This window comes from Labeo rohita, chromosome 3 (assembly GCF_022985175.1).
Source record: "Labeo rohita strain BAU-BD-2019 chromosome 3, IGBB_LRoh.1.0, whole genome shotgun sequence".
Classification (NCBI taxonomy): domain Eukaryota; kingdom Metazoa; phylum Chordata; class Actinopteri; order Cypriniformes; family Cyprinidae; genus Labeo; species Labeo rohita.
This window is the reverse complement of record NC_066871.1, coordinates 11,591,295-11,611,470: the sequence shown is the minus strand read 5'-3', so window position 1 is coordinate 11,611,470 and position 20,176 is coordinate 11,591,295. Positions and strand designations below refer to the sequence as shown.

At 40.1% G+C, this 20,176-nt stretch overlaps 1 protein-coding gene across 1 annotated transcript in view; it reads left to right on the top strand.

The window, feature by feature from the left end:
- tnrc18 (trinucleotide repeat containing 18) overlaps positions 1–14,506 on the top strand; it is a 78,947-nt gene extending 64,441 nt beyond the window's left edge. The window contains 8 exon segments of the mRNA XM_051106912.1: positions 7,010–7,085; positions 7,550–7,658; positions 8,195–8,311; positions 8,743–8,901; positions 9,208–10,538; positions 11,878–12,114; positions 12,244–12,318; positions 12,406–14,506. Of these exon segments, the coding sequence (XP_050962869.1) occupies positions 7,010–7,085; positions 7,550–7,658; positions 8,195–8,311; positions 8,743–8,901; positions 9,208–10,538; positions 11,878–12,114; positions 12,244–12,318; positions 12,406–12,612 (2,311 nt within the window). The 3' untranslated portion in view covers positions 12,613–14,506.
- Positions 14,507–20,176: the final 5,670 nt, after the last annotated feature.

The following is a 20,176-nucleotide window of genomic DNA, read 5'->3' as shown; positions in this document are numbered from 1 at the left end:
GTACTTTATGTGAGGAGAAAGTTTTGTCTAGTTTTCCCTCTGAATGAAGTGTAATGTTTTGATTAATCTCAGAGATGGTTGGTTTGGTTCAAGGCTTCGAAGCAAGGCCGCTAAAAAAAGCTGGCGTTCATTCCTGTACCCTATTTAGCTGAAGCTCCCTGGCCATTTACAGACTTTTACTTCAGCCACTTAGTGTTACAGGGAGTGAAATATATTGCCAAGTTTTTCCTATTGTAAGGTCCTCCATGGAAAAATTTGGAAGTGCAATGTTTTGTTTGGTCAGGAAACAGAAGGGGTGTGAAGTGTCTTGAGGGAGGCAATGACAGAAATGGGCAGTTTTGTTTTGTTTGGACTTTGTATGCTCTCTGTAGTCTCCCATGGCCTATTATCTACTTGGATGAACAAGTTTTAGTCTATTGAGGAGTGAGAGAGTTCCTCTCAAAGTCATCCCTATAAAGGATAATCTCATTTGGTGAAAAATGTCAAACTGGTGCAGCATCTGGTCGGGGGATCTTTAATGAGAGAGGCTCTGTTGCGTTTCTGCCCTCAGTGAAATGCGTTGTCCTCCATTTTAGTTTCATTAGAGCAACAGCCCACCGTTGCTCAATGACCGTGTTTAGCATGCAGCACAAAAACACGTCTTCCTCTTATCAGTCCGAAAGCGAGAAGCAGCCATCATTCAGACGCCTATCACAATCCCTTCTCCCAAATTCCAGCGAAGCAAAGGTCAGGCAACGTGTTGAAAATCTGGATGCCGGTTCATAAACGTGCATTCCTAAATTAAGGTGATGCTTCATCTGTTCATTTGCAGCACATTTGCGTGCCATAATGAGATGTGTTTGTCACATTTTGGCAGTGAAATATCTCTCCCTCTATCGCTCGCTCTGCATGTGTGTCTTGTACTAAAAATAGCAGTTCTAGCCAAGGAAAGGGAAGGTGCCTTTGTGCAGGACTCTTCAAAGCTGGTAGTTCGGTGTGATGGTGAGAACTGCTTGTGAGAGAATTTAATATGATGAGAACAGGCGCTAGTGCGGAGGGCTTGACTGCAACAGATCGCTTGTTGTCCACACTGCCCTCTGGAAATTTAATTCTGTGACGGCTTGTGCTACACAACACCTTAAACGCATCCAGAGATTGAAAATCCGTGCTCGGGTACTCAGATGCTTATATGCCGCCGTCGATGCTGTTTATATGCCTCGCCTGTCTTCATTAAAGCAGCCTGGGCTTCTGCAGGCATGAACATACTTGCAGTACATGAGAGCGTACTGGTTAATTGTGCAGTCAATAACTCTCACAGCCGGTGTCGAATTGGAACTGAAATCTAGGGTAAGGAAAAGTGTCTGTTCTCAGCCTGAGCCTCGGCTTTCATGAAGCCTTTGTGTTCAGCTAAGAAAAGTCCTTTGGCAAAGCCATTGTCACACTTTCCAACGTGAAGACCATGCTAATGGCACAGGCCCATTATTTATGGCTAATGGCAAACTAATTGAAGCTTTCACTCCATCCTTCACTGCCTTGCCATTTTTTTTTTCTTCTGTTGTATGTTTAATTATGTTTTAGGGATGTGGTTTTATGTCAAGAGAGGAAAGAATGTGATTTTTCACAGCTGAAATTCACTGTTCCAACAATAATCAAAGATTTCTGAATGTCATCTCAGAGAAAAATGTGATATGGCAAATTGCATTTTATGCCTCTACACGTAACTACTCTTTTGAGAAGCTTTCTCCATTGACATGTAAATAGTCATTTTTTAAACCTGTTTTTTATGCCGTTCTGCTGAAATGCTGAAGTATTTATTTATATGAAGTGATGTTTGAGTATGCGTGTGAATCATCAAGTACAGTTTCAAGATATTCAACACCAAAACAAACCCACACGGAAAGGCTGCTTCCCAAATAAATAAAACAATGGACGTGAAAAAGTGATCTGAGCTGAAATGTGAGCCTGGACCACAAAACCAGTCAAAAGGGTCAATTTTTCAAAATTGAGATTTATGCATCTGAAAGCTGAATAAATAAGCTTTCCATTGATTTATGGTTTGTTATGATAAGACAGTATTTGGCGGAGATGCAACTATTTGAAAATCTGGAATCTAAGGGTGCAAAAAAATCAAAATGTTGAGAAACTCCCCTTAAGAGTTGTCCAAATCAAGTTCTTAATAATGCATATTACTAATCAAAAATTAAGCTTTGATATACAGGGCTCTACAATGCGACCATTTCCTACTGCGTGTGACTATGAAAAAATATTTCAAGTATCTTACGAATCCTTTCATAAAGTGTAGAGAAAGTGTAAATAATAAATTCATTGATTATAATGGAACTTTTTGAGATTGCGATGATTTAAGATAAGTGACAGCTTTTAATGATTTTTAAGGGAGTTTGTAAATGTGATAATTTAATACAACATTTAAATAAGAAGTTAATATTAAGTGACTTACATTGTCTGACTAAAACAGTATTACCTAATTTTGCTTGATTTTTGCTGATTTCGCTGTCGAAAATAGTTTGAAACAAGTCACAACTGAGCCGCTGGGCATCTCCATTCAAACACAGGGTTGTTTCGTTTATGAATGAATCAAATAAACGAATGATTTCGTAATTAAATCAGTGACTTGCCGCCACCTACTGGCAGGTTTAAAGTATCTATTTAGCTAAAGTCATTTTAATATTTCTATGTTCAAAATTTTATATTAAAAACATTAATCTAAATTTAATTGCACTGATGCCACCCCTGAGCCTCATTAAACATCTGAAAATACACCTACAAAGAAGAGAAGGATATTTACAAATAGCTCAAATATCACCTTGTAATTGCTAATTTTTGATATATATATTTTTTTAGTATTGACCAATAATCTAATCAGTTAGAAGGTGCTCCTGAATTTTTTTGCTGTGCTCCTAAATGTTTGTTAGGATCACAAGTGCTTCTAAAAAGAAAAGTTTGTGTAGAGCCCTGATATATTAATGGTAGGAAAATCACTAAATATCTTCATGGAACATGATCTTTACTTAATATCCTAATGATTTTTGGCATAAAAGAAAAATCGATAATTTTGACCCATACAATGTATGTTTGGCTATTGCTACAAATATACCCATGCTACTTATGACTGGTTTTGTGGTCCTATGTCATAAATGATTATTATTATGTGAGAACAAAGAGACTGTTGTTATTTAGGAAAACCAGTTTCTTGGAAATCTTATACATTTTTGCGGTTGTTACACAAAATATGTTTGACTTCAGAATTCCGTGATTGACCAATCAGAATTGACAATTACAAATGACTCCATAAAGGCCTCAAGTATCAAATGCCTTCCATTCCACTTAACAAACAAAAACAATTTACAGCGACGCTTCTCATGTCCCAAGCCCACAATAGAGGAGCCATCCACAGACACGACAGATATTTAACCCTGCGTGTCCGGTCAGTCTTTCTTCCCCTGACGCAGCTGGTGTGAATTTATCCCAGGCTTTGCAGACAGAACCAATCAGGTTTGGCCAGCAGAGTCCTCCCCCTCAGGCCAGATCCTGGAGGAAGTGATCTGGGGGGACGCTGTCCCACATCACCTCCCAGGCCCATGTCACAGTAATAAGGCTGCCACTCGGTGATGGACACCTCTGAAGCCTGGCTCTGGGTCCATGCTTGAACTGCAGGCACCCTCATGAATCCAAATGAAAAAAGGCCAAACATCCAACTGTCACTGCCCTTTTTTGTGTGTGTGTGTGTGTGTGTGTGTGTGCGCGTGGACGTCACACATGCAGCTGCATGTATGCACCCGATCTGATTTATAACGCTCGTGTGCTTGCATGCAATAATAGACAGTGACCTGCACTTTGCAGAACCGGTCACTGTTGTTTCTCTCTTTCTCAGACAACCAATAAAAGTCCAAAAGCTTCCTTTGTATTTAACAGTATTGATGCGTGTTTGCATGTTGGTTCACTTTGGCAGTGGGAACTAATTTAGCTGGAAGTGGGTGTTGCAGATTTTTCAAAGGTAAAAACTGCCAACTTCCAGAAATAATAGTCCAATAATATTCCCAATCTGGAGAGAGAAACCTATGTTTGGATTGTGGTCCGCCTACACACTGACTTAGCCTGGCCTGCCTCTTTTTATTCCTTTTTTCCATTTGCGTCAGAGCCTGTTTTGGCTTTCACATGTGATGTCAAGAAACTGACTTATCTTACATATCCCCACTGCGCTGACTTTTTGACAGTAAAGACAATAAAAAGCACCTCAAAAGGATAAATTTATCTGGCTAGGAATTCCGAAAAATAAATAAAAAGGGGGCAAGCCCCTCCAAATTGTATCCCTAAGGTTGAGCTTGAATAAGGAAGGGAGCGAGGTTGGAGAGAAAGCCAAGCTCCTTTGGGCATTGTGAATAAAGGCCGGTTCAAAGCTCAGTGTGTTTCTCAAAAGAGCCCTGTCTTCAAGCTCTCGGGCTGCTGAGTCTTTTGGTTTAGCCCCTCTGCATCTCCCCTCTACAGCCTACTACATTATATTTTTAGACAAAACCATTATGCACTGGCTACAGACAGCTTCCTCATGTGTCTTCACCTATTCGACTTGACAAAAGTGACCCTATTCACTGTAATACTGCACATCTGTGCATGTCATGCCAAAGAATAAAAAAACGACGGGCTTCTTAATCTTTCATCGCATTGTAATAACTTGCTTGACGTTCACATCTTGCTGATATATGCAAGCTGTTAGTTAATGTTAGCCAATAGCTATATAGCTCTACATCCATTATTTTTGCCTGTTGTAATTAATGCAGCTTTTGTGAAAACGTAGTAACATTTAAAGTCTGCATTAAATGAATCTTTACCCATCACCTTCAGGGCCGGGCAATAAGGCAAAAATTAAAATCTCAATTTATTTTTAGAATGTTTGACCGATTCTCTGTTTGTTTGGGGTTTTTTTGTACGATTTCTTTTTTAAACTAGTCAAGTACAACATGATTCACGTAACTTGTTCTTTATTAACTCTCTAGTTAAAGAAAATTCTATTACAGTGCACCACACATGTTGTCAACATGATGTAAATGTTAAACAAATCACTTGTTAAATATCTTTGCAGAAAAGATGCATGAACTACAACTAAATCTTGTACAAACTTGTTTTATACATATTATATGCTTAGAAATAATACAAGGAAAATGCTTTAAAAAATTTTCAAAAGTCAAGGTACTTCAAATTTAAAATGCCTGAAGGCATAACACCAGTAGACTATTAATTATAAATGTTCTTGAAAAACAATGAACAGCAGTTTTCAGCCTGTCATCATGATGCAAACATGAAATATCAGACATACAATAGTAGTTCTTCACAGGTTTTTTATTCAGTTGCACTGCTTTTCCAATGGTTTTTTTAATGTAAACATGGACGCATTTGACTGTTGCGCTCGCGTCTCTTGTAGCATCTCATTCGTTAAACGTCATTCTTAAAATACGATACTCAAGTTAAAACTGCCTGCGTCGCATCTTTGTCAACACAAAAGCGCGTTCTGTGTGAATGGTGCCTAGCAATGTATAATATACGCCAGCGGTTAATCACGTGCGCCGACATGTGATTGGGTCGTTCTTTTCTCTTTATTGTTATCATAGGCTTACTTCTAATTTTAACGTTTGTTAATATTTCTATTCAAAATCGTGATTTCTAAAAAAAAATTGTGGTAAACCGGTAAATTCAAATTAAATTATAAAATCGGAAAAATCGCCCAGTCCTACCTTCATCTCTTTAAAAATGCATGTTATTGGTCTATGATTAGATGCGATTGATTATAAATAACATACTTCTCTCTGTTGCCATATGCAGGACTTCTAACATCTAGTCTGTTAAAACCCGCGCACTTTCATAAAATTTACTGCAAGCTTGCATTCAGATCTGCCGCAGTCTAATCAACAAACAGTGCATAGAATCTAATAGAATAGAAGTCCCTACCCTTCATTATTTTGATTTATTTTAATGCTTTGTTGCACTCGCATGCACTTCAAAATACAACAAAAATGACCTGTCACTACTTGCTGTAATTTGCATTTGCAGTTTAAAGGACACTTATTATTTCTAGATGTAATATAAGTCTCAGGTGTCCCCAGAATGTGTCTGTAAAGTTTCAGCTCAAAATACCCCACAGATCATTTATTATATCATTTTGAAAATGCCTATTTTGAGTGGAAGCAAAAATGCTGTTTCATGCATGTCTCTTTACATGCAAATGAGCTGCTGCTCCCCACCCCCTTTTCCAAAAAAGGACTGTGCCTTTAAAGCTTATACCTTAGATACTCTACAACAACAAATACGGTTTTCTGAGCGCATACAGAAAGTGGCTGTCACACGGCATGTGAGTCTTTCACGTCTTATTGCGTTTAAACTGTCAAATACACACAAATTTATGTTAAAAACACAGCTCCGTGTATCTCTGTGAAGATAAACCACTAGGAAAGAAATCACAAAAACTAAATCGTGGCACCGTGGGTGGAAACGTGCAGATTAAGGGGTGGTAATATTATAATAAGATCCCCTTCGTACGTCACAGGGAGAACGAAATCTAAGCGGCTCGTTTTTCCAAATGCTTGCAGAGAAAGGCTTACCAAAACAAAGTTACTAGCTTGTCCTTTTTCACTGTTTCTTGGTTGGTAGATGCACCGGAGACCTGATTATAGCACTTAAACTCAGGAAAAAGTCAGATTTTTATGATATGTCCTCTTTAATGCCAGAAAACATTTCATATAAAAATGATAGCAGCTGGGTTTCAGAAATGGATTAGTCCTTCTAGAATCATCTGAAAACTCTTTTCCATAATGGAACAATCACTTTTCATCGTCAAATCAATTCCTGATGGATCAAATAAACTCCTGCCTTACATTTTTGTTTGTTCCCATTGAATATCTGGATGTGTTCTGATATATTTTAAAATAAGGAAGCAATTTAATGTTAATATTTACATGACAACAGGATGGGTATTCCCTAGATTTTTGTTTTTGACTCATGACTATGTCCTGTCTTGCAGATACAGTGTGGTGGTGGAGGGCGAGAGGGGGAACAGGCCACATATCTACTGCCTGGAGCAGCTGCTACAGGAGGCGGTCAGTACGCCACACTGCCCTACACCGTTCGTTGACCCACATACACGTTACGGCTCACCACAACAGGCCTGTGTGTTTTACTCCGGGCACACTCCTTGGTTTCCTCTCTCTGCTAACAGGCCTGGGGCACGGTGTAATATAGAAGCTGTTTAGCACCTTCCCCTGCTATTAAGCTAAGGGCATGTTTTGCTCCAGTACCTCTGTCTGTTGGTTTAGGCACACATGCTTTCGCGGCTACCGCCTTTTCCTTCCTAATGTACCGTTGGAAGGCGGACCACTGCCAAGAGCAACCTTAGCCATTACCGCCTCTCCAAGATGGATTATATACACAAAATATACATTTCCTCGCCAGAAAATGATTCATTAGTTACTCGGCTTAGAAGATAGACGACTGCGAAGTGTCTGAATGCACACAGGTGTTGATTTAATAATCCTCTCTGATCCACACTGCCTTTGTCCTACAGATTATTGATGTGAAACCCCCCTCCGTCAGATACCTTCCCCAGGGGACCCGGATCGCAGCCTACTGGAGCCAGCAGTACCGTTGCCTCTACCCTGGCACGGTCGTCAGAGGTACGGCTTTCCTGTTCCGCTTAATTGAGCGCCTTTCACTGGCTATTACGGACTATTAACCAATGCGTTTTACTGCGTCTACGTTTCTCAAATGGAAAAATATGCACAAATGTCCACTGTCCTCCGCTCAGAGACATAGTAAGAGAACCTTTCAGGGTTGTTTCATTTCCTTTAATCTAAATCTTTTAGCCAAACCCATAAGCGCTGCCAGATAAACCAAGCCGGGGAATGAAGGATGGTGTGGTTAGCTACATGCAGAGCTCTGCTCTATTATTATTTATTTTCCCTCCCGCCGAGGAAGGAGGGAGCTGGAGACTTGTCAAGAAACTCTTAAAGGGAGGTCGCTGCTACTGCTGCTGTCAGCCAATGAGAATGAAAAGGCCCTGTATGAATCCCTGCAGCCGCTGCCGCACCGCTGAGAAATATGCGGTCGCTCTTTTCGCGCAGCAGTGTTTGCTGTTTCACTCAGAGGAAACGTAAATTGAGGTGATGCGCGTTCTTTTGCGTCAGTCGTCAACCCTGTTACTTGTCCACAGGGAGCCCAGACATGGAAGACGTGGACGATTTGATTACAGTGGAGTTTGACGACGGAGACACCGGACGAATCCCGCTCTCTCACATTCGGCTGCTGCCGGCGGACTACAAGATTCAGTGTAAGTATTCAGAGAAGCAGGGAGTGAAAGCCAAGGCATGAAAGAGCGCATGAAACGGTACCTGAATGTCAAAGTTAGGTAAACATCCCATACGTGCCCTGTTTGATTTGGAGTCCATGCGCCCACTGATTTGTGTTTGGTTTTGCTCTTGAAGCTGATGATGGATTCAGTAAAAGATGTTTTTCCACTAGTTGCCAGGGGGTTGCACATGATTGAGAGCAGGACTGAGAGATTTGAAGGCTTGTGTGTAATATTTAAGAGCACTGAGTAAATATTCATGTGTTTGACTGTGAAAATGTTTGTGTATGATCATTTTGGAAATATATGAAGTTGAGAGGCACATGGAAATACGCCAGTATTTTTGTGTGTGTCAATCACAAATGTCCATATTGGGTCGATTCGTGTTTTCAAAACTGAATTTATCTGAACAGGTGCTGAACCGTCCCCTGCCCTCCTTGTGGCCAGCACCAAAAGGCGAGGAAGGAAGTGCAGTAAGGATGTACCTGATGGCAAAGAGACACCACCTAAAAACGCAGAAGAGTCTGCTCCGAAAAGCAGGGGCCGAGGAAGAAAGCCCAAACCCAAGCCCGGTAATTTCCACTCCTTCATTGACACTTTGGCTGGTGTAGAAGAGACGTGTTTTTTTAAAAGTGGTTATTGCTTTGGTTCAAATTAAACATTAAGAAGTCAGAGCTGGTGTTACTGAAATGAGAAATGCAGTGATCTTACTAAAGTTGACTGGATTGGTGGTTTCATAGATAGTAAATCACTTTCTTTTGCTTGGAAAGAGCTTACTGTCAGAACAGGAACTGCTTTTAGCCTCCCAGCATTTTTATAGAGGTAAGTGTGTTTTTGGTCTGGCATATTAAAACCTTCCCTCCTGTGCTGCTTTCCAGAGCCTGAAGTCGCTCCAAAGGAGCATGAAAAGCCCGACACACCAACCCCGACGCAGGTCCCCGAGAGGCCCCTGTCCAGCCAGAAAAGCGGCCCACGGCCAGGTAGAAAAATTAAGCAAGTCGGCACAGCCAGCCCCTCCATCCCCGTATCTAATGAAAGCCAGAAGAAAACCACAGGAATCAAGCCCCCAGCCAAAGTGCGTTCCCAGCCCCAGTCTGTCTACTCTCCGCCGCTCTATGGAAAAGTTCTGTCTGTGGATCTCTATAATGAGCCCTCCACTTCTCTGGCCTCCTTTATATCCAACAATGAGACTGCGAGTCCCGCGGGGAAAGGAAAGCCGGTCAAACGCTTGCGAAAGCCTGAGGAGGAGGCATCTGGGTTCAGTGTGAAAACACAGCGCAAGCAACCTCAGACTGAGATCCTCATCAAACTGGACCATGAGGGAGTCATGTCACCCAAAACCAAGAAGACCAAAGCCCTCATGATGATGGAGGGGCAAAACCTCTCCAAAAGAGAGAATAAGTCTGTCATGGGTGTCAGCTACACTACGATATCCGCTGCTGACAAAACACTCAAAGCTAAAAACAAGGCAGCTGAGGCAGACCCGCCTACTACCGAGAGCGTGTCCACATACAGCGTTCGCAAGCTCGGCAGCGGCAGCGAGGGTCTGATGAAGGTGAGCAACTCAGGGGAGAAAGACAAGAAAGAACTGGAGTGTCCCAACTGCAGTAGCAGCAGCAGCAGCAGCTCGGAGTCAGACGGAGAAGAGGAACAAGGAGCCTCGCAGGAAAAGAAGCCCAAACAAGACTCGACCAGCTCCAACAGCTCGCGGGCATCGAGTCCCACCTCTTCCAGCTCATCCACAAGCAGTTCCTCATCCTCAGCTGGTTCTCACTCCTCCTCCTCCTCCTCGTCATCCTCCACCACCAGTGATGAAGAATCCTCCTGTAGCTCAGATGAAGAACCAGTTGCCGTTTCTCAAGCATCCCCAGCTGCAGAGCATGCACCATCTCAAGAGGAGGAGGAGGAGGACGACGATGACGAGGACGAGAAGGCCAAGTCAAAAACGGGGCCTGCCGCCAACATCCATAAGCTCCAGAAGCAAGCATCTGCCACGCAGCAGCAACAGCGGCACCAGCAGCAGAAGCCCCAGAAACAACAAAAAGTGAAGCAGGGCGTCGGTCGCCCCAAAAGACGAGAGGGAATCCACCTCCCAACTACTAAGGAGCTGGCAAAAAGACAGAGGCTACCCTCCGTCGAGAACAGGCCCAAGATCTCAGCTTTTCTTCCTGCCAGACAGCTGTGGAAGTGGTTTGGAAAGCCTACTCAGGTAAGCCCAAGGATTTTAGGATTGCATCTTTCTTTAAGTCCCACCAATGCCATTTGTGCATCTCAAGTGATGTATTGCGTTGTGTAAAATCCAAAGTATAATTCAGTTTTGACTGAGGAAATTAGAGCTGCGACAGTAAATTGATGCATCGCAATTCAGAATGCATTGCGATTCTTTTTGGAATTAATTCTAAAGCATGCAGTGCCATCTGCTGTTCAAAACTAAGCTCAGAATCGATTAGAGAGAATGTATTCGGAAAATCTCAGAATCGATACAGAATCATTTCTTGATTCCTGATGCATTGATTTATTTTCTCAGCCCTAGTTTTGACACGAGGGAATACCACTTCAATCCATACTTAATTTGGTAGCGTACGCAAACGCAGGCACTCGACGTGCACTACAAAGATGTATCATTGTCCAGTGTCATTGCTGTTTCTCTTCAGAAGTTATAACCAATTAAAAAAAATGCCTTTGTACTTGTTTAAACTAGAGTTGCATGTATATTTTAAACCTCACAAGCACTTAACATAAGTGTCTGTTGTTGCCATCTCCAGTAGTTTCGTTGTTATTTTCTGTCTCCATGTTTTATGTTTTTACTGTCAAAACAGTGGCCTAGACTAGTGTTGCCACCTTATGGACAAACTAATTAATGCAAGAAATTCAAAATCTGGCTGCACGCAAACAGTATGCAAGCACTGTTGATGATGAAATTTACACTGAACGTGTACTTGAGTGTACACACAAAAAAAAGCATACTTTGGGCGTATTTGGAATGACGAAGATGGAACTTACATTTGTTTTTTTTTTTGGACAAAAAAACAAACGAAACTTGTGATTTTAATAATGCATTAGTAAATGCTAAAATTAACATTAAGATGTAAATGCTGTTGAAATATTGTTCATTGTTATTGTTAACCAGTGTAACTAATTTTAACTGATGAACTTTATTGTAAAGTATTACCGTTTCTTTCTTTCTTTCTTTCATTACATTACGTCATTTTATCTTCATCTTACTGGTAAACAAGTAGACTACTTTTTGACTTTTTATTTTTTTTTTAGTGGCATAAATGTTTGGCGTTATTAAAAAAAGGATGCCACGACTGTGAGAAAATACAAACACCAAACAGTTTTGTTCAAAATATTTTTAAAAATTGCCATAGTTATTTTGGAAAGTTGCCAATTTAAATGAAGACCTGGTTAAAAAGTTTCAAGTTAATTTTAATGTGACCTTCATATAACAAAAGGAAAAAGTTCTGTTAGTTTTAATAAAAATCAACCCCTGGGACATAAAAGTGCCTGAAGAAACATTCTTTTGCTTTTCCTTGAACTTCTGACAGAGGCGAGGAATGAAAGGGAAGGCGAAGAAGCTTTTCTACAAAGCCATAATGCGTGGGAAGGAAATGATCCGTATTGGAGACTGTGCCGTTTTCCTGTCTGCTGGACGACCCAACCTCCCCTTCATTGGACACATCCAGAGCATGTGGGAGTCCTGGGGAAACAACATGGTGGTCCGTGTCAAATGGTTCTATCATCCTGAGGAAACCAACCCTGGAAAGAAACTTCATGACAAAAAGGTTACTTTCATCTCCCGTTGGCTAAACAAGAATAATGGTTTGCGGGCACCGCGTTATGACGTTAGTCCTGGAATGGTACTTGATCTTGCCTTTATCTGGGTTTGTAACTAATCAAATTTTGTTTGGCAGAACTGGGATCAAATGTCTGGCCAAAGTCTTCCTGCTGTTCTGCAGGCTTCCAACCAGAGAAAAGACTTCATGGAGGTAAGAAAAAGCAATCCAGTAAGTGGTTTGATCATCTGCGGTTGGGTGAAAACAGACTTGATGGATGTCTCTGCTTTCTCTTTTCAGCGGGCCCTGTACCAGTCCTCGCACATCGACGAGAATGACGTCCAAACCATTTCTCACAAATGCCTGGTGGTCAGCCTTGAGCAATACGAGCAGATGATTAAAACCAAGAAGTACCAAGACAGCGAAGACCTCTACTACCTGGCCGGCACTTACGAACCCACCACTGGAATGATATTCAACACCGATGGGGTTCCCGTAATCTGCTGAGGATCAACAAATAAGACGCGTGGAACCAAACGAACGAGATACAAGGGCTAGACAGATGTGTTGGCTTTACCCAAAGCCCGACTAATCAGACGAGTACAGAAAACGTCCTGACAAAGACACAAGCATCCGTTGAGGTCAGAGACTACTTTGACAGATGCCAAGTGTGCACATCATTTCAAACACAAAACGGTTTGGTCTGTTAACGGAGCACCTTGCTTCACCATTGTGGATGTTCAGGAATCAGTCGTAGAGTAAAAACCGCATCTCGAAGGTCAACTGCATCTGCACCGCTGAGCCCCGTTTGCCTCAGCCATCACCGGCGCGCCTGGAATGGAGGTGACACCTCTTCTGCGGGTGAGAAGAACCAGCTTCTTTGGCCGTGGGACCAACAACGGAAAGAGTAATTAAAGCCGACAGGCCGTGTCACACTTCAGCCCCGAGAGTCGTCCCCGGCGCACGCGCCGCTGTCCAGTTACTACTGGTAGATCCCTGGCAGAACTTCAAGGGCTGGCTAATGAACTCAGACGGGTAAAACGATAGCAGACGTAAAGCTGCGGCCCATGTGAGAAGCACTTAAAAGAAAGGACAGGACTGTGGTCTGCGAGCCTGCAAGGACTGTTTATTAATAGGAAAGTGTGAGTCACTTTTCCACCGAGCGGCCCAGAAGATCTATCGGAATATTTGCGTACGGTCCTCGCCCCTCGAGAGCAGAAAGGTTTCTTTTTACGAGTCAAGGGCTCTACCGGGATGGAAACGGATGCAGATGACGCCCGTCATCTTGTAAATACATGCATACGAGCTATATGGACGAATATATTTTATTTTCGTGTACCATAGATTTATGTGACGGTAAATTTTTTTAAAGCAGCAAAAGATAAAAAAAAAAGCTTTAATAAACTGTGAATAATGTTAACAAATATCAGGAACTAGTTTTAGAGTACAGATCTTACTGGAATCTCAGACGCCCACTACATTGACGACGTAATGTAATGTAATCTTGATATCGAAACTACTATTACAGGACAAACGGTTTGTGGGATTCGACAGTGTTTTAAAGCCGGTTGTCCCATAATGCAGTTTTATAACAGAAAGCACTTAAATTCTGCCCTCGGTCTTACACGGGACAGACTTCCCTTGACAATCCCCCTGATCAGGTGGACGTGAAGCGCTTTTCGGGAAAACCATTTTAGTTCTCTCATTGCTTCTCAGGGTCAGTGAGAGATGGAGAATGAGAGTTTAAAAGCACCACATAATCAGGCTACGCTTGCTTATCATGTCTATTTTACTCGGCTTTCTCTTTTTTCCAGAATTATCCCCCACAGAAAGCAATTACATCTCATGCATGAAAGCACTTTCTTCGAATAAACAAATAGCAGCAGCGCAGGTGACGTTATCCGTTAGCGCTGAAAGTTGAAAGCTGAGTTGTTTTTTGCCTTTCTCATGTCTGCGTTTATTTTTTATTTGTATTTTTTCTCCATCTCCAAGCCGTTTTCTGGTTCGTTCTTAATAGCCTTAACCTTGGTCCCTAAAAGCTGCCGTGCACCGGCAGAATCAAAGTCTGAATGTTGTCTTTGAAAATAGGTCCTTCTGATTGATATTGCGCTTTGGAGAAAGTGCCATCAGTCATCGGAGGCTGTTTGGACCAGGCTATGTATTCGCTGCTTCTCTAATCAAGACCAGTCAAATGTATTTGATTTATGGCATCCTTGCATGGATGCAGAGACTAGCAAACACCTTATTTGCTTAATTGTAATTGTGGTTTGTATTTGTGCCTCATTTTTATGGTTCAAAGGAGGTATGAATGTCTTTTTGTTTCTTTTGAGGTCGGTCACGTGTTTGATGCTGGAAGGAAACCGTTTATGTGCATCTTTTCTTTTTTTTTTTTTTTTTTTAATAATGAAACGAAACAATTAGATGATCTGTACTGACCTTTTTTGTCTGTAGTTGCCCAGCCAAAATTTTTTTTTTAAACTTTGTAATTCTTTCTACCTCCCACCTTGGTTCAACGTTTCATGTTTTTGTTTGATATTTTCTTTTAGTGGTATTTTTACACTTGTGAAAGAAGTGTCACTGCAGTCCGTTGCCTGTTTTTAATTCTTTCGCCATGGATGATGTTTATCGGATACTACTTCTTGTTTCTTTGTGTTTCGTTTTATTTTTTCCCCCGTTTTTTGAGGGAGAATCGTGAGATCAAGAAGGGTATGGACACTAGAGTACTTCCGGTCTTTGAGATTGGAAAATATTTGGCCTGCTCAGTATTTGGAAAGTTTCTTTATATTATAGAAATGTTGACACTATTGCGTACAGTAGAACCGTCTGAAATGTCTATTTTTTTCGTGTACGTTTCATATTACATTGCCCAGTCTCTCTTAAAGAGATATTATCTTGTTGATATTCAATAGGTTGTATTTCTTAACATGTTTTATCATTGTATGTGTGGTGTGGAGGCTTAAAACGATATTCAGCCTATTCCGGTTTGGACTGTTTTTCTAAGTCACCTAATTTGGTTGAGGATTTTACACATACCCAAAGCTAATTCAAATGCCAAATGATCTTCAAATGCACAGTGAATCTGAAGCAACATTAAGCAAGCTCTTACAATACAGCTCTGTGTTGAGTATTTTTGCCTGTTGTACAATTTAAGTGCCCCTCGAAACAAAAAGTTTACTCGGAGCTTGAGTCAAGCTGTAAAGCACTTTTTAGAGTATTTTTGTCTGCATGTTTTAGAGATCGCATATATGCTTCTAGGAGTACTATTAGAGCAATCAACAAAAGTATATTTTGCTTATTGTGACGTAGTGTAACGTGAACGGAGGTCGGAGTCCATCCCTTCCCCTTGGGTCGCTGCATGAGACAGTGGCCTCTGCTGGTAGCAGTCATACGGGATGAACCGCCGACGTCCTCTGCTACTCGTCCAGGGTCCGTTTGAGTGTATCTTAAGATGTATAAGGTTTAACTGGCTTACTAGAAAACGACGTATAGCCGAGTAGAAGCGTTATAGAGTTCACTGTTTGCATGATTCTGTTCAACCTTTTTCTTTCGTTCTTTCTTTATGACATTCCCCCTCTCGGAACAATCGTCCTCCATGCTTAATGTGCAATACTGCTGAATTTGGATTCTGTGAGGTAGCTGCTAGTGAGGGAAGGAACGTGTTCATGAATGTGGGAGATGAGAGAGAGAAAGTTAGTGTGGACTGGAGGCTGGTCCTTCACTGGTCTTCATCTGCTGTTCCTTCAGCATCGATATGGTCCTGTTACAAAAAAAAATAATAATGAAAATTTAAGAAGCTATAGTTTTGAAATTATTGTTTGAAATTTTAAAGCATCAAGGTTTTGTAAATGATCCTTTATGAGAGGGGGAGATGAGTATGGATATACTTTGTACACACATTTAATCTTGTAAAAAACAAAATTACAAAATAAATTTTTTAAACATTGAAACCGATATTAAAGATTGCTGTTGACTTGTGTGTGAACTTATGGAATTTGATTTTTTTTTTTTTTTGTTTTTTTTTTAACAGACGCAACCAGCATTATCAGTGTTTTTCAATTCTTTTAGTATCTCAGTATTTTCTAGTTCATCAATAAACGTCATGAAATGGAACTGAGTTTGTCTCTTGATTTTCTTTCTTTCTTTCTTTTTTTTCTCAGTAATTAAGTATACAAAACCCTCTGGCTCTGAATTGCATCAATAATCCCAGCCTGGTCTCATTGTTTATACATAGGTATTAGAATGTAACATTTACAAGCAGAAAACATATATTTTTGTACACTTTTATTGATGCTGAAATGTACAGTTTGGACACGCTTCAACTAGCGCTGTCATTCGATTTAAAAAAAAACAAAAAAAAAAAAAAAAATGAATTAATCAGATTAATCCCACCTAACATTAAAATAGTGCTGTGAAACGATTAATCGCATCCAAAATAAAAGTTTTTGTTTACATAATATATGTGTGTATATATATTACGTATATATAAATACACACACATACACCCTGTATTTTGAAAATATTTACATGTATTTACATGCATATATTTATACTTGTATACTTGATATTATACATAAATATTTTTAATATATAAACTCATGCATGTGTGTGTATTTATATATACATAAAAAATACACACAGTACACATATATTATGTAAACAAACTTTTCTTTTGGAATGTGATTAATTGTTTGGCAGCACTACATTAAAGTTTTAAATATACTTTTATATTGCAATAATATTCCCTTCAATCTGCAAATGAATGTAGAAACAACATAAAAACAGTATATTTTTAATATCTGTTAAATGTTTTTTATGACTGAAGGTGGGTATCACTGATACCAATGTTACTAATGTCTCAAGTAAACTCTTTTTTTTCCCCTAATATTTAAGCAATGACTATAGCCATACTTTATACTTTACAGTATAATTGATAGCTATCCATTTTAACACTTATTATTAGACTTTAAGTAACTTTTAATTTAAGTGAATTTAACACAGCCTTTACATGAACACCTTATTTACATGTACTCTTCAGCAAGTAGGAAATGCACAGAACTAAATTAAATACAAAATTAAACGATTGCTTAAAGCTGCAAAAAAGTTGTGAATTTCCTTTTTTCTTAGAAAGTTTAAAAGCTTTCAACATCTGCCGTGAGCAGGGCCAGTGACGCGACGCAACGGATCTCCGCAATACTTGACGTCACTCCATTCAAAGGAAACGAGAGGCGGTTAACGCTGACGCCCCGCGTGAAAGCACCGTAACTGACGCGTGCGTGCGATGAGCACAGTAACGGCTGACAGGACAGGTAAGTTCGTTTTTACTGACATATGGCCTGACAACGTCTCATCCGACCTTAGTTCTGTACTGTTCTACTGAAGCTGTCTTGTTACCTGTAGCTTTTCCGCATCCATTTGACTAACGTTAGCGGCTGGCGCTGAAGTAAAGTTGGAGTGCGTGTCTGAAAAGTCTCCCGTTTGATGCTGTAGTAAAGACTAAGTAAATCTTGTCAAGAAAGCAGCAGTTGTTATTGGGTTGTCCAACTCTTGCCCCGCCCCTGAGCGTTAAATATATTTAAATTAATAGCCTGTTAACATGCTAATTTTGATTGCTAATTTCAATGTTTAAAGCGTAAAAATTGCGACGTATTTTTAGCTAAAAAAGTCAAATATAAGTAAAACGTTCTCATGCAGTGAAAAATACATTGTAGAACAAAGAGGAAAATGACAAAACAATGACAGACAAGACAGAACAGGTTACTTCTGGTGTAAAACAAGGTCTTAGCTTTAAAATGTTTTAGGAAATTGAAACAATAAATACCATTTTGAGACTCTTTAATGTGTCGTGACAAATTGCTGTATTGCCTCATTAGATTAATCGACACCTGAACATACTCAACCGTGGAAAGACATCAAAACACTTTTTTGAGTTCAGGTACACCAAAGTTAATCTACTCTCCTGCCTGATTTGTTTGTCGGACAAAATGGTGGATTCGACCTTTGATTGGTCAGATCTCCTGTCAATCAAGCTGTTGGCGAAGGATCAGTTGAAAACATAATTCCACTGATATGACACTGAATACAGTAATAATAAAATTTATGTTGCGATTTCAATATTCATAAGGATTCATTTGTAAGTCTGTGAAGTTGTTCATGTGTAAATAATTTACATTTTAGGTGTTATCAATACATCAGTATTGTATGTTTAAAGGAGAAGTCCACTTCCAGAACAACAGTTTACAGAAAATGTACTCACCCCCTTGTCATCCAAGATGTTCATGTCTTTCTTTCTTCAGTCGTAAAGAAATTATGGTTTTTGAGGGAAACATTTCAGCATTTTTCTCCATATAATGGACTGATATGGGGCCCTGATTTTGAACTTCTAAAATGCAGTTTAAATGCGGCTTCAAACGATCCCAAATGCGGTTGTAAACGATCCCAGCCGAGGAAGAAGGGTCTTATCTAGCGAAACGATTGGTTATTTTAATAAAAATAATACAATTTATATACTTTTTAATGCCAAACGCTTGTCTTGTCTTACTCTGCCTGAACTGTTTTTGTTCCGGTTCATGACAGTTAGTGTATGTCGAAAATCTCATATCGAATGTTCTCCCTCAACTTCAAAATTGTCCTATATCGCTGTTTTACCTTTTTTGTTAAGGGTGTTTGATCTTCTTTGCATGTTCACTTTGCAAAGACTGGGTCGGTACTTCTGCAGCGATGTAGGATGATTTTGAAATGATTTTGAAGTTGAGGGAGAAAATTCGATTGTAGTTTTTCGACACACCCTAACTGTCTTGAGTCAGAATACACAGAGCTCAGGGAGAGAAAGGCAAGACGAGTGTTTGAGATTACAAGTATTTAAATTATTTTTTTAAAAATGAAAATAACCGATCGTTTCGCTAGATAAGACACTTCTTCCTCAGCTGGGATCATTTACAACCGCATTTGGGATCGTTTGAAGCCACATTTAAACTGCATTTTGGCAGTTCAAACTCAGGGCCCCATATCAGTCCATTATATGGAGAAAAATGCTGAAATGTTTTCCTCAAAAAACAATTTCTTTGCGACTGAAGAAAGAAAGACATGAACATCTTGGATGACAAAGGGGTGAGTACATTATATGTGAATCTTTGTTTGGAAGTGGACTTCTCCTGTAAATGCTGTAAAAACTTAAGTAAATTTACGTATCGTAGAACCACATTTTACATAAAACACATACGAATTATCATGAGATCACGTTGATAATCCATATTACATTTGAAGCTGTAGATGAACAAATGAGTGGATCCAAAACCTTTTGGGAGAACTGTTATTATGACCCGATGAGCTTTTTACAACTCCTGTCATTTGCTGTATCAGTGCTTCTTTAAGATGCCTGTGAGAGCCGAGCAATAAGACTTGTAGTGCAACAATACGGTCTTCCATACGACCACCATCAAACTGAAATTCCATCATGTGACCGCAGGAATGCTGTAAAAAGGATTCACCTTACAACATGGCTGAATTGCATATTCATGTCCACACTGAGGAAAATTAATGTTGTCCTCTGTGAAAATATTGTGGTGCTCCATTGAATGAGTGTTATTTGTGTTATGGTAGTCCTTGAGCCATTTAACGGGCAATGGAATGCCCCCCCCTCCTTTAGAAATCCCATTTCTGAAAGAGTGTTTTTCAGCATGCGTGATGATTCATTGCGCACTTTGGGCTGTTCACAGTGGTGCAATAGATTCAAAAGGTCACCAGGGTGTTTTGTTAGGCAAGAGGTGGTTTCTGAGTCTCCCGCGTGAGCAATCGCATTCATCAGGATACCATTTTAGAGCTTCCTGGAACAATTTACAATTTATCGCAGCTGTTGCATTGAACTCAATCTGAGCTCATTTTGCTAATGCTAGTGCAATGTCTTTAGCGAATACACCACTCGCCAACACAACGAAGCTTGCTTTGAGGGAAAAGGGAAAAAAGTTTCCCAAGCAATTAAAGTTACCAAGGGAGTCAAGTTTGCTGTGTTGTCCATTCATAAATTATTTCTTGAAGTGGAAATGAGCCACCTCCCTGGCAAAAACATGTTTGC